Source organism: Myodes glareolus, chromosome 7 (genome assembly GCF_982192425.1).
Source record: "Myodes glareolus chromosome 7, mMyoGla1.1, whole genome shotgun sequence".
NCBI classification, from domain to species: Eukaryota; Metazoa; Chordata; class Mammalia; order Rodentia; family Cricetidae; genus Myodes; species Myodes glareolus.
Window position 1 is genome coordinate 100935839 of NC_142032.1, and position 14893 is coordinate 100950731.

Below are 14893 nucleotides of genomic sequence, written 5' to 3' on the forward strand. Positions count from 1 at the left end.
TTGGATTATAGGATTAACAAAGACTTCACATAGATGTACTCTCCATACATAGATTATCACTAGCACACACTTACACTTACAGTGAAATCTGCATACTGTATAGAGCTGTTCTTTACATACCCTGTTTTTCCATACCTAGAAAGCTCCCAGGAATTACCATAATTGTTGGAAAGCAGGACCTTGAACATCCACATAGCAGGTAACATCTTCAAAGAGCAAACCACAAAGAACTGATTTTTATCCTCATATCTGATGTGGAAATTTTCCTCTGCAATGTCTACAGTCTGGCTCAATTCCTCCACCTGTCCATTCCTGCTCACTGGCTTCCCAGGTCTGGAGAAGACCCATCACCTGATCTCTCTCCCACTGCTGATGGCTTATATCTCCATATTGCTTGGCAATGGCACCCTTCTTTTTCTCATTAAAGATGACCACAACCTCCATGAGCCCATGTACTATTTCTTAGGTATGTTAGCAGCTACAGATCTTGGAGTAACATTGACCACCATGCCCACAGTGCTGAGTGTACTGTGGTTAAATCACAGGGAGATTGGTCATGCAGCCTGCTTCTCTCAGGCCTACTTTATCCACACTCTCTCTATTGTGGAGTCAGGGGTCTTGCTCGCCATGGCCTATGATCGTTTCATTGCCATTCGCAACCCATTAAGATACACCACCATCCTTACTGACACTAGGGTAATACAGATTGGAGTGGGTGTATTTATTAGGGCTAGCCTATCAATCATGCCAATAATCATTCGCCTGCACTGGTTTCCCTACTGTCGATCCCATGAACTCTCTCATGCTTTCTGTCTACACCAAGATGTCATCAAGCTAGCCTGTGCTGACATCACATTCAATCGTCTCTATCCAATTGTTGCTGTATTTGGTATGGGACTTTTGGATTTTCTGATTATTTGTTTCTCCTACATTTTGATTCTCAAGACTGCCATGAGCATTGCTTCTACAGAAGAGCGGACTAAAGCTCTCAACACATGTGTCTCCCATATCTGTTGCATCCTGGTCTTCTATGTCACTGTGGTTGGTCTGACCTTTATTCACAGGTTTGGAAAGAATATCCCTCATGTGGTCCACATAACAATGAGCTACATCTGCTACCTTTTCCCTCCTTTTATGAACCCTATTATCTTTAGCATTAAGACCAGACAGATTCAGAGTGGTTTACTTCGCTTATTTTCCCTGCCTTATTCGAGAACACGACTCTGATTATTCTCTAAGGACAACTTCTGAAATCTGAAGAAGTTAATAAAATTTCACGAGGAAGAAACCTGCCTGATGATTGTTTATTATTGATGTGGTATTGTTGTAAGGAGGTTTGTCTGTTTCTGGTTGCTCGGCAGCTCAGAACTGAAATAATCACACAGAAACTATATTATTTAAATCACTGCTTGGCCCATTAGCTCTAGCTTCTTATCTGCTAGCTCATGCACTTTAATTTAACCCATTTCAAGTAATCTGTGTATCACCCTGTGACTGTGGCTTACCGGGTAAAGTTCTGGTGTCTATCTTTGGCGGGACTACATGGCTTCTCCCTGACTCTACCTTCTTCCTCCCAGCATTCAGTTTAGTTTCCCTGCCTACCTAATCCAGATTCTTTGTGTATTGTCCATCTTTATGTGGCTTGTTTTTATTACTCTGTTACTTTTTCTACAAGTTTAATTTTATTTTTTTATCGTTACTCCTTTAATCTATGACTGCTGGACTCTGTCTCTTGAAAGACTTTGTTTTAAACCATTTACTTCCTTTCATAGCTCTCTATACTCATTTTCTTCTCTCTTCCAAATTTAAATACAGTTAACCAATACTGTGACTCATTTAAAGGTCTTTTTTGTCTGAATCTGTCCTATTGTGTATCTATAAATCTTTTCTGTCCAGAAGCACTTCATAAAATGTTAAGAACTTCTTAAAAACTTAAACTGTGGTCAACTATAGCCCTGCCTGCTTGCTCTGCCCAGTCCAACATGGTGGAAGAAGTCCATTTTCTGAGCCATGCACATTGCCTCAGTTCCAAGTATGCAGTGGGTCTATGTTGAGCCATTTACCAGTTTGTAATATGTTGCTTATAAACCCCATTTAAATGCTCAGTCTCCTGAAAGAGTTAGAGTTCATGTTAGTAGCACAATCCAGAAAGCCAGCATTTCAAAGCTGCAGCTTTTGTTCTGCTACTGCTGAATCAGGAAAACCTCTCTTAAAGGAGTCATGCCTCTTCTAGCAAACAGAGCCCACCCAAGAAAATGCCACTACCAAACCATGCTTAATTCTGTTCTTTTGTACCTAGAATTCATTTTTAAGCTTTCTCAGATTTTTATGTGGATGTAATTACATACGTTTGTGTGCCAATTTGTTATAAGGAGACCACTTGTTTCCCAGCTGTCCTGTAGCTCAGACCTGAAATAATCACACAGATATTATATTATTTAAAATCACTGCTTGGCCCATTAGCTCTAAAATTTTATCATCTAGCTCTTACATTTTAATCTAACCCATTTCTAGTAATCTTTGTATCGCTACGTGACTGTGGCTTACAAGTTAAAGTTCTGGTGTCTATCTCCAATGGGGCTACTTGGCTTCTCCCTGACTCTGCCTTCTTCTTCCCAGCATTCAGTTTAGTTTCCTTGTTTACCTCTGTTCTGCCCTGCTCAGCTACAGGCTCAAAGCAGTTCTTTATTAATCAGTGGTATTCACAGCATACAGAGGGGAATCCCACATCATGATATGGCATAATATACTCACAATATGAAGCACTATGTAAAGATCTCATTTTGGTGTTAACTGTTGTACTATGGCAACACATTTTGATTGGGAGCTTATGGCACCTGACATGTATATTCATATATAGTCTTTGAAACTACAGTATGCAAATATTTGCATCAAAACTGTAATCTGAGGTATGGATTTCTTATATTGGCCATTGTTTACCTAGTGGTAAGATTATTTTTTGTATTTTGTGTCAAATGAAAGTGGTTGTTGTTTCTAGAAACCTGCACTGAATGAAATGAGCTGCACAAAGTTGTCAATTCACAGTGGTTGCTCTATGAAAAGCATGTCCATAAAAGTCTGCAAAGTTACAATTTTGATAAACATTTGTAAAATAATAAAACAAACATTAGGAAATTAAACCAGAGATATAGTTTTAGTGCAGATAACCATTAACTTGGTAGGTTTGGTCCCAGACAGTGCTGAGTAGAAGTAGACTTTTTTTCCTAATAAAGTCATATAAAAAGTCTTATTTGGAGAAGAGACTGATAAGATTACACAATAGATCTTGCTACACAGAGTTCCAGATCTTGATGTGGCTAGTCTCATTTTCTTGGATGGGAAAAGAGAGATGATGGATAAATGGTTGTAACTGAAAGATAAATGATCTTTTCTGACTCTACATCCCTTTTGAAGTTGATTTTAATCTTTCTTTGAGCATAAACAAAGGGTGCTTTTGGTTCTATGGCACTTTAGCAACACATACATCCTTAGTTATATTCGTAGTTACCCTATTAATAATATCAAGTTAATGAAAAAAATAATAAAAATTCATAGTGAAAATGTGATATATACACATAGCAGTGAATACTATTTAACTATAAAGAAAAATGAAATTGCAGAAATTGAAGAGAAATGAATGGACCTTGGAAAGATTGTGGTTAGTGAGGTAACCCTGACCCAGAAAGAGAAACAGCACATATTCTCTCCTCTGTGATTCCTAGCTTGAAATCCACTGATGTAAGTGTAGTTACTACCCATCATCAAAAAAGCTCTTCTCTACAGCAAATGGAATTCATCATAAAGAACACAAAGCAGAGATCAACAGTTTGTAGAGAGCTCAGACCCAGTGGATACATCTACATCACAGCTTGTACATCTATGGCTAAGGAGCATGGCTGAAGAGGGGATAGAAAGATTGAAAGATTCAGAATATTTGTTGTGAAATCTCTTCTAGAATTTTCAAGCAAGATAAAAATAATATCTTTATAAATGGACATATTAATGTAGAAGGGGGACTTTTTGCAGGATCACTTCCCTAGACAAAGAGCTATAGGCAATTAATGACTTCTAGTAGAAGAAAGTTAACCTTTTGTAGGGATGAATTTCATTGCTTTGTGCACAGTGTTGATTTGTCAGCCTTGAAACCATATAGATAGAAAAACAGAAATTAACTCAACAGGACAAAAAGTTCTAAATGTATACAAATTAGTTTATATGTTTGATGTAAATGTGTGTGTGTGTGTGTATGTGCATGTGTACAAGAACATGCAACAAATATAGTCAAAGAAAAATAGACAATCAATTTGAGAGTGAGGGGCATGGGAGGAGTTTGAGGGAAGGTAGCTATGAGATTCTAGAGGCAGAAAAGAAAAAAAAATTCTGTAATTATATTTCAATTAAAAACACAAAAATGTACTTGAACCTGTGGTTCAATTTTTTAACTTACCAAACATATATAAATAATATATATATATATGTATATATATATATATATACACAACATAAAATACTAACATCATAACATGACATTGATTGATGAGTCATTCATTTCTCTTCATGTCCCTGCACCCTACTCTGGACTCTGTCATCCTGACCATGTCACAAAATGATGTGTCCACTTGTACAATAGTAACATAAATATTATGGCAGTAGTTAATCACTTTTGGAGTGCACTTGAGATAGAGTTCATACTTAGCACCATTGCCTGTGCCGAAAGCTCCATGGATGTACAGCTCATAAGGGAGAAAATAATATTGTAATTATGTTAAATGGACATAGTAAAAATACCTCCTTATTCCTTATCTCTTCAACTATAGAAAGTTTATCTCTCCACCTTCATCAGAGAAGCTTTATTTTGTAGGATAAGGTAATTACTATAAAGCCCCATGAATCATCAAGAGGTGAGAATAAGAGATGCGTCCTGCTCAGCTTTTAATGGGCATCTATATTACATTCATTCTCAAAAGTTCGGGCATCATTATGGAAGAGGGGAGGAAAGAATGTAGAACAGTGGGTACCAACAATAAAACTGTATTTTTTTTAACAAAAGGGTAAGTGAATATATGAATTCACAGTAGCTGGGACTGCATGTGTAAGACCTACACAAAATCCATCCACCCAGCATTCCAGCACAGATGAGAGAAAGGTTCATACAGTACCAACTTTAAATAAGAGTTTATTCTTCAGAGATGTGGCCTAAGAGAGGCCATTTTCTATAAGTCCGTCTTGTGTCGGCACACATACTACAGCACTAAAGGGACTCCATCAGTTTACAATTGAAGTACATCAAGTTGTCATGGAAAAGTGGTGAAGTATAGGGGAAGAATTCAGGGAGAGGAGCTAGGTGCTGAATCCTACCAGAACACCTTGTATGTTAATTTTCCAAACAATATAAAATATGTAATAAAAATAAAATTTACCAGAAGTTGATAGTCTTTCCCCAGATTTCCCCAAACAGTATAAATGTTCAACATTTAAGTTCCATGATTTGACTGTACAGGCACTAAAAGTTTGCTCTGGAAAGGACAAAATCACAAGTTATAGCAGATGCTTGGCATGTGGAGAGTTAACATGGTAGTGTTGTGGAGCATCTCACTGCTGTGTGTTTCAGGCTGTCCCCATCCTCTTTCCACTTTAGCATTACACCCCAAAGGGGCATCTTCCTGGGCATCTGAGGGCCCTCCTGAGCTTTGGGCTAAGATATGAGCAGTCATAGCTCCTGACTTGATCATGTGCTCTCTGGTGGATGGAACCATTATTTCCTGGTCTCATAAAACATAAGACGTTATTAAACACAAAAAGATAAAATCAAATGGGAAAGGAAGAGCCATACAGATTCCAGTGGTATTACATATCTAGATGAAGCAAGTAGGAATTTAGTTAATTTGATTTGGTAGTGAGAATAGAATTATTATTGAATATTTTTTTTCTCAGGAAGAATGTTGACTATTTTTGTTGCAGGATTTTTTATAGTTGTTCAAATCATTTTTAAAATAATTTGGAGAACACCCAGTCCATGGAGGAAATTGAAGTGAATGGAGATTGGAACTACCTTTGAAAAAATAATCATCTGTGTAACAACAGGTAATTCAGACACAGGATGGAAAAATCTCTTAAATAAGTCTGAGAAGAAAGAAGATGCTAAAACTTCTGATCTGTAAGAATTTATTGTGCTTTTATTGTATTTTTATAAATGTCTTTTGTACTTAATTTCTAATGAACAATACTGACACCAGACACTACATAGAGAACAATAAAAGAATCTCCAAGTTACCTATGATTGAAAAAATAAAGGCATTAAAGTAAATTCAGTTTGGAGTATCTTTATGTGTGTTATCATAACACAGTAAGATAAAACAGGAAGTACATTTAAAAGAAGCTGCATCAAAATGTCACAGTCTTTCTCATGAGTTATCTTCTGGTGTCAGGGTGAGAGTTCCAGGCTACGGACTGTGTCCAGACATTTAGAAGAAATGCCACTGCTCAGACTCTATGAACAATCCAGTATTTTCTGGGCTTAGAAATGAAGAAATTTTGTCAACACAGGTTAGAGGTTAGAGTAATCTTGAGGAACGTTATGTGGAGAAGATTATACTGCAGGGGTTTCCATTGACAGTAAGCCTGGGAGGGAGATGCTGTAAGCAGATCACACACTCAGAATGGGCTGCAAGTCTGTGGTCCTGGGCCCTGACAAGGAGATTTTCTTGGAGTTAATTTTCCTCTTTTTCTAGGTATGAGGCAGCTATGTTGTCTTCATAAAAGTGAACTTCCTGGAAGCAAAATGATAAGATTTTAATTATCAGGAAGAATTTTATTTATACTCTTTAGAAAGTCTTTCTTTCTAAATTCTAGGTGATCTTATAGTCTCAACTTCCTGCTTAATTTGATTGTCTTTTAAGTTCCAATCAGCCTTTTATAGGTTTAATTCTTTCAGGATCAGATCAAGAACTGGATTTTGCTTAATGCCTCTCTGAAGCAAAGTCACTGGTGGTCTTACAAACAGTAAATGTTTGGTAAATATTTAAAACCTTTTTGTAACTGAAACTTTAATTTTATGTTTTCCCTTAATTTCTTATCCCTAAACCTTTAAGCTTCTGTGGCACATGGTAATTTCAGCTCTGAATATAGTTTATTGGTAAAAATTCAAGCTCTGATTTATTCCCAGTACTAGAAACAATCTTGCTTCTTTATTAAGAACATTTTAGAAATACATTTGCATCACTCCAGAATAGAAGGTTTTAAGGTTAATTGAGGTATTCCAACTTGTCTCTTCAGAAGCCATAGTCAAACCGTTAGGCAAAAAAGACTTTCCAGAGAAACACATGGATGACACTGAGTTACAAAGAGGTAGACAATAGTCCACAGTTTTTGTTCTAGGTTGAAATTAATTTTGAGGAGAATGATTCGGGTAAAAGTTAAGGGATATAGTTAGAGGACAAGACCTAAGAATCCATGCTGTTGGCTGAGATTGAAAACCCTGACTGACGAGTCCTTCAGTCTTCCCGTCATTAGGCAGGATGAGCACCCGAAAAAGAGGAAGGGCTCAGTCTGCAGAACTGTGGCTCTCCTAGTAAACTGAGTTTATTTCTAAATCATGGGCTTATAAACAATTTTAAATATTTGACTATGTATCTTTCTATTCCTTAATTCTGTGTGTTTGTATTAAACTGTCTCTCAAGCCATCTTTTTTAGAACTAAATCTTCTTAAATAGTAATAATAGAGGCCATTGTTAGTTGATAAACATCCATTAAATGTTTGTCGGGCAGTTTCAAGTGACAGGGTGTGGAAATACTTCTGCCGTACACAAGGAAGGTTGTCTGTGACCTAACGATAGACAGTCAGGAATCATTTCAGGAAATGTAAACCTGGGAAACAAACAACCAGCCTTCATTTCCTTCGTTTGTGGCGTTAAACCACTTTCCTTCAACCTTTTCTGCTAATGGAACTTCTAAACTAATTTTATAATCTGCAACGCCACGCGACTTTGAGATGGAAGCGTATATGACTTTACAATTGGCAATGCGAAATGTGCTGACTGTTTCTGAAGAGTGATAGATTATTCATGTCTACAATTTTATATTTTGGTACTTATCAGATCCTAATGGGATGTCTAAGAATTTAGTGACTAGGATAAAATTACAAATTGAAATGATCAAATGTTCTTGCACCTATTAAGTAAGATCTATTTGTGAGCATTTTCTGAATTTTATTTATTCTCTTTGGAAAAAATCACCAGCAATAACCAAGGTTTATTAGTCATAAACTAGTTTATGACTGATACACTACTACAGAAGAAAAATGAGGAAAGTTGTAGTAAGCCTTGAAACTCAGCAAAAGTTATGAATAAATGTATTTTTCTTTCAGGTTGAAATGCTGAACCTGAAAGCATGAAGTCATTTATCAGCGTTTTCAGAGGTTTGTTTGAACCATCCCTTCTGGGAAACTGTTTTCAAGTGACTCTGGACCAAATAAGAATTTACAATGCTGTTCTCTGTTTATAGAGCACCACCCTTGGTATTTTCCACTATGCAGACAGCACGTTGGGTTTTAACATGGCAGTCAATGTTACCTGTCAACACATTACATCTTTCTTCCTGGTTGGTGTTCCTGGGTTGGAAACCTTTCACTGCTGGATCGGCATCCCTGTCTGTCTCCTGTTTGTCCTGACCTTGCTGGGGAACAGCATAATCCTTGTTACTATACAGCTAGAGCCAAGTCTCCACCAGCCTATGTATTTCTTTCTTTGCATGCTGGCAATGAATGACATGTGTCTCGCCACTTCTGCAGCTCTGAAGATGCTTGGCATCTTCTGGTTTGATGCCCATTGGATCGATTTTGATGCCTGTCTAACACAAATGTATTTTATCCACACACTTTGCATCATGGAGTCAGCCATCCTAGTAATCATGGCATTTGATCGCTTTGTGGCCATTTGTATCCCCCTTCATTATGCATCAATCCTGACAACTTCTATGGTGACTAAACTGGGTCTAGCTGGCCTGATCAGAGGTGTGCTAATGGTTTTGCCATGTCCTCTTCTCATTAAAAGGTTGCCCTACTATACGAAGTATATTATCCACCATGCCTACTGTGAGCACATGGCTGTGGTGAAGTTAGCCAGTGCTAACACTCTCATTAACAGAGCATATGGAATTTCAGTGGCCTTTTCAGTGATAACAGTGGACTTAGGACTCATAGCCACATCTTATGTAAAAATCCTCCAAGCAGTGTTCCGTCTCTCTTCCCAGAACGCCCGCTCTAAAGCCCTGGGCACCTGCGCTGCCCATGTCTGCACCATGCTCGTCTCTTACACACCTGCACTGTTTAGCTTCCTAACTCACCGCATTGGCAAGAAGGTGCCTCCAAGTGTTCACATCATTGTTGCAAGTGTGTACCTCTTACTACCTTCTGCAGTTAATCCAGTGGTGTATGGTGTCAAGACCAAACAGATTCGTGATCGAGTGATAGATCTTTTCTTTACACATAAGAAACTTTCTGACAAGTAAAACATTACCGTAAAACTTATTTTAGCAGATTTCGTTCTGTGAAGTCAGAGTACAATAGTAATAGTTAACTACTCATTTCAACATTTTATTATAGTTTAAGTAATATTTCTAAAAGACATATTTTATAATTTAATATAGCTTTATATTTACTCAATTATATTTCGTACAAAATATTTATAGAGCTATATAATTAATTCACAAATTTAGCAAGCTTTACAATTTCATCTTAAATTTATTTATAACCATCTTCTCACACTCTATATCTAACTTCCCCATACTAATATTTAGGCACCTTGAAAAACTTTATTAAATATTTTGTTTTATTTCCATTATAAAGTATGTATTGAAATCACTACTCCTATCCTTAAAGCCTGCAAAACAATTTGAAAAATGTCTAAAGCTAATGATATTTCTTCAATTTATCAGAAAAATTATGTTTCAAACTTCTAACATAAAATCTAGAGACCAGAGATACTGAAGAACCAAAGTCAAGTCAAAATGGCTGGAGACAGGCCGACCTGAAGCTCAATGTTTTGCTGCACAAATGTTATAAACAGTTTCTGATGTAAGGATAATAGAGATGTGAAAACATGAATCCATGCTTAGTGAGAAATAAAATCAAAATAGACTAAGTAGAGGTAAAATGTTTGGTTTTTCTTACTCTTTATTTAGTGTGTATCACATCATTTAAAGCAATCCCAATCACAAGACTATAAGGAATAAGATAAGAATATGAAGAATGATCATCATAATTGCTGTAAAGGATGAGAGGGAATTTCCATCAGATGAACCTTCTCTCCCTGTCCTAGAGTGTACTGATATTTGACAATGGATGTATCTTATTTTTATCTACACATTGATAACTCCAGGACAAACCACTGAACCCTTTAAAGGATACAAATGGAAATAAGATACTAAAATTCTCAAAAATATGCAACTAAACCTATAAAAGAAAAAAAGATGAAAGGAAAATTAGTAAACAAAAATTTAGAAAGTTGCTCCAAATATTGTGATAATTTTCCAACTATAAGCATAATCACAGCGAGTGTGAATTGTCTAAATATACATGAAAAGACAGATTTTTTTTCAGAGTATATAAAATCAAGTACAAGCGGTGTTTTCTGAATGAAGAACCCACATTGTTTTTGAAATAGGGTCATTAAATGAAGGAAAGATAACAAAAGATGGAAAAAAATGAAAACAAGCAGAAATCTATAAAGCAGCTATATTAATGGCCACAATTATTAACAGTCTGAACAACTGAAAACAAACCCAACTCTATCTTGCTTTACAGAAATGTACTTTCATTGTAAAAACACATATGGGTTAAAATTGAGTACAGGAAAAAATGCTTATTCCTCCTAAACACAAAACAATAAACAACTCTGAGCATCATGTTTAGAATAAAGTAGATTTTATATTAATTGACTTTGACATAATTAATGTTCAGATTTCACAATGAAGAAGAGATCTCTTCATTAAAATCTGAACAACTACCCACCTTAAAATAAATCTTCAAAAAAGAAGATACAGAGAAAAAGGAGCTATACCCAGGAACAATTAAGGGAATGAATTTCATCTCTTCTTTCCCTTCTCTTGAGAGAACAACAACCAGAATATCAGCAAGCTTATATTACTTTTAAACAACACAGTCAGCCAACATAACCAAATAAATATTCTATCCAACAGCAATAGACTATATATTGTTCATGTAAACACAGACTATGTGGAAACTCATTAAATTTTAACTTTTATTTATAGGTGTGTGTGTGTGTGTGTGTGTGTGTGTGTGTGTGCATGTTACATAACTCCTGTGAGAGTCAGAGGATGGCTTTCAGGAATCTATTCTTTTCTTCTGTCATAAGACCCAGAGATCAAACTCATGTTGGCAAGTTTGCATTGCCAGTGATTTTACCCACTGAGCTATCTTGGCAGCTTAGGAAATTGATTGTTTTTAAAATTTTACCTTTTAAGTATGTGATTTTGTTAGTTCAACCTTGTGCCAACTTGAAATACTTTTCATACAAAATATTTTGTCATGTTTTTCCCTCTTTAAATTCTTCCCATATATTCTTCACTGATGAGAAAGAGAAAGGGAAGAGGAAAGTGGGGAGGGAGATCATACACACATACACACACAATACATACACACAAAATACATGCACACATACACACAAAATACATACACACACAGAGATAGAAAGAGAGAGAGAGAGAGAGAGAGAGAGAGAGAGAGAGAGAGAGAGAATTTTAAACAATAATAAACAATTCAGAATTTAAAATCTACTTATTGCTTTGAAACAAAGTTAGGAGGAAGTGTGCCAATCTTCACTTTTATATTGGTGTTGGTGCAGAGAACTGATCCACAGTTAACACTAGACATATAGTCTACTCCTGACCTATATGTTGCCTAACCCTCCTTTTTAAGTCTTTATAGAATTTCTTTTAAAATTAACTTACAAGCATTTATTCTGATTTTTTCCAAGTGCAGAAGAAAATTTTCCCCAAATGAATGTCTTTAGGAAACTTACATGTACCGTCTAAAATATACAGAAATAAATCTACTTACAGTTTCTATTAGAAATATGTGTCTGATTTGAAGACAAAGACATTTTATGTGATGTTAAAACCAATGTCAAAGCTGCAATAAATATAGAATATATTCCCTTAGTAAAATCCCTCAGCAGGTGGGGAGACTGCTTTTCTCTACTGAACATTATGGATATTTGTAACTTGGGGATTATGAATAGTATTAAAATAAGATGTAGTATGTTAATTTATCAGTATGAACCGATGTTGATTTTTAAAAACTGTTTAGAATATCATTCCACATTCTCATGTTTTCTCTTTAAAACTATGTCTTTCATATTTTGAGATTATAATATTCATCTTTCCCCATTCATTTTTCCCTCTAAATCCTGTCAAATATGCCTCCTTTGTCTTTATCAAATTCATGCTCTCTTTTTACATTAGCTACTGTCATGTATATATGCATTAACTGCATACATGTATGTATGTATTAACTGCACACATGTATATATATTTACAGTCATATAAATAGATTTTTTCAATAGATGTAATATTATATGTATTTATGTTTTATTGCTTACCATTTGGTATCTAATGATCAATCAGTATGCTCTTCTCTAGGGAAGAGGATGATTTCTCATGCTCTAGGTATTTTTTTTTAGCAGCCTATAGTTCTTTTTGTAGCGTTGAGGACCCCTGGACTTTTCCCACGTCCTTTTTCTCGGTTGTTGTTATACTCATCCCTAGGCAGTCAGATTGGGGACAGGTTAGGCAGGATTGAAAGTTCTTTAGCTATTTACAGTGTGGAATTTCTCAGAGATACAGTAGTGGATGTAGATGTGTATGAGGCAAGACTCAGATGTGCTTTCTTTATTACTGTTCTGTCATTCAGCATATGCCATGTTTTATAATGCCCAATTTATTCCCAAATAGACGTTGCACAGATAAGACAAGCCCTATCGGCTTTCAGTACTACCCAATTCAAAATCCTTGCTATTTTATCCTATAATGAAAACATAAGAATTAACAATAATATTAATTTGGCAAAAGACTTTGATCTCCTCAAATTGAAAGAAATACGAAGTATAATTTATACAGATGAATAATTTAGACAAGAGTGAAGCACTGTGATGCCCAACAAAAAGTTCATTTTCCACTAAGATGGCTTCTTTTCTCTTTCTCGAAGTCCATGTTAAAGAAAGCTGTATTACTTCAATCAGTCTATTTCCATAGGGATCCTTTACGATGTGAGGGGAGTGAAATGCCTATCTGCAGTACCAGACAGGAAAATTGCCCATGCATTTCACATCTTCCTGAGAGACATACCAACCATGACATCACTGTGAACCTGTAACTAAGCATTGTGTTCCTCTAGGACTGACTCTCAGAAGTGCACGATACAATCTAAGTCCCAAAAGTCCACGGACATTACTGTTTCATCATAAATCTCCCTGGTTCCGTGGCATCTGTTCACACTAGGTCTAAGTGATTCATCTCTAGACAAGAGGTCTCGGCGATGAACAACAACTAAAGGTCAGGTCTCATATTCACTGCTTATCGAAACAATAATTTTTTCTTTGTCAAAGCACATCAATATTTTCAGAAATTAAAATATAGCATATTTAATATAGATACACTTTATAAATATTTTGTCTATCAATGTCTATTATCTTGATGCCAAACTTAACTAATTCTAGATTTGTTCTCACTGGATTTACTGGCCTAGAAGTTTACTATATTGTGTTTGCCATTCCTTTCTCAACCATCTATGCAACGGTATTCCTGGGAAACTGCATGATACTGCATGTGATCCGGACTGAGCCAAGCCTGCACCAGCCCATGTTCTATTTCCTGGCCATGTTAGCCCTTACAGACCTGTGCATGGGGCTGTCCACTGTACACACAGTGCTGGGCATCCTTTGGGGCTTCGTTCAAGATATCGGCCTCGATGCCTGCATTGCACAGGCTTATTTCATTCATGCTTTGTCCTGCTTGGAGTCCGCTGTCCTCCTTGCCATGTCCTTTGACCGCTACATTGCCATTTGCAACCCTCTACGCTATTCCTCCATCCTAACCAATGCCAAAATCGTGAAAATTGGAGTGGCCATCATATGCAGGAGCTCTTTGCTCATTCCTCTAGGAATCCGCCTGAAGTTCTTAAATTACTGCCGGCCTCATTTCCTCTCTCACTCTTTCTGCCTGCACCAAGACTTAATTCGACTGGCATGTTCAGATATTCGCTTCAACAGCTTCTATGCTCTGGCTCTGGTAATTTGCACCTTATTGTTGGATGCAATGCTCATTCTTGCCTCGTATGTCATGATCCTGTACACAGTTCTAGCCATTGCTTCCCGGGAGGAGAGAATGAAGTCTTTGCAGACTTGTGTTTCTCACATCTCTGCTGTTTTGGTTTTCTACATCCCCATCATTGGTCTGACCATGGTGCACCGATTTGGGCAGCACCTCTCTCCACTGGTTCAGGTCCTCATGGGCAACATCTACATCCTTTTCCCACCCTTGATGAACCCCATCATATACAGTATCAAGACTCAGCAGATACGAGTGAGAATCCAGAGACTGTTTTCCTTGAAAGGAACCTAAGTCTTCAGGTAACTTGTGTTTAAAAGTAAAGGAGTACATTCACAAAGGAAGACTGTCAGACCTGGAACTTGACTAATTAACTCATCATTTACTGACAGTTTACGTTTTACAAGACTTTCTCCTACTTCTAGACACAGCAAGCATGAATCATTTGCATTGGCTTATTTAAAATTTATGACCATTATATAAATCAGAATGTGAAGTTATAAAGCACTGACAATTGTATTAGAAGAGTTTGATTAGCTCATGATGATTT

At 36.5% G+C, this 14893-nt stretch overlaps 3 protein-coding genes across 3 annotated transcripts; all 3 read left to right on the forward strand.

The window, feature by feature from the left end:
• The first annotated feature begins 252 nt into the window (after positions 1–252).
• Positions 253–1227, forward strand: LOC125397334 (olfactory receptor 51B6-like). Its single transcript, XM_087907701.1, has one exon. The coding sequence runs from the start codon at positions 253–255 to the stop codon at positions 1225–1227; it is 975 nt and encodes a 324-aa protein (XP_087763827.1).
• A 7326-nt stretch (positions 1228–8553) lies between these two features.
• Positions 8554–9507, forward strand: LOC125397353 (olfactory receptor 52P1-like). Its single transcript, XM_048429717.3, has one exon. It carries the CDS (start codon positions 8554–8556, stop codon positions 9505–9507), a length of 954 nt encoding a protein of 317 aa, XP_048285674.3.
• Positions 9508–13695: 4188 nt separating this feature from the next.
• LOC125397361 (olfactory receptor 51V1-like) lies at positions 13696–14637 on the forward strand. Its single transcript, XM_048429728.3, has one exon. The coding sequence runs from the start codon at positions 13696–13698 to the stop codon at positions 14635–14637; it is 942 nt and encodes a 313-aa protein (XP_048285685.3).
• The last annotated feature ends 256 nt before the right edge of the window (positions 14638–14893 follow it).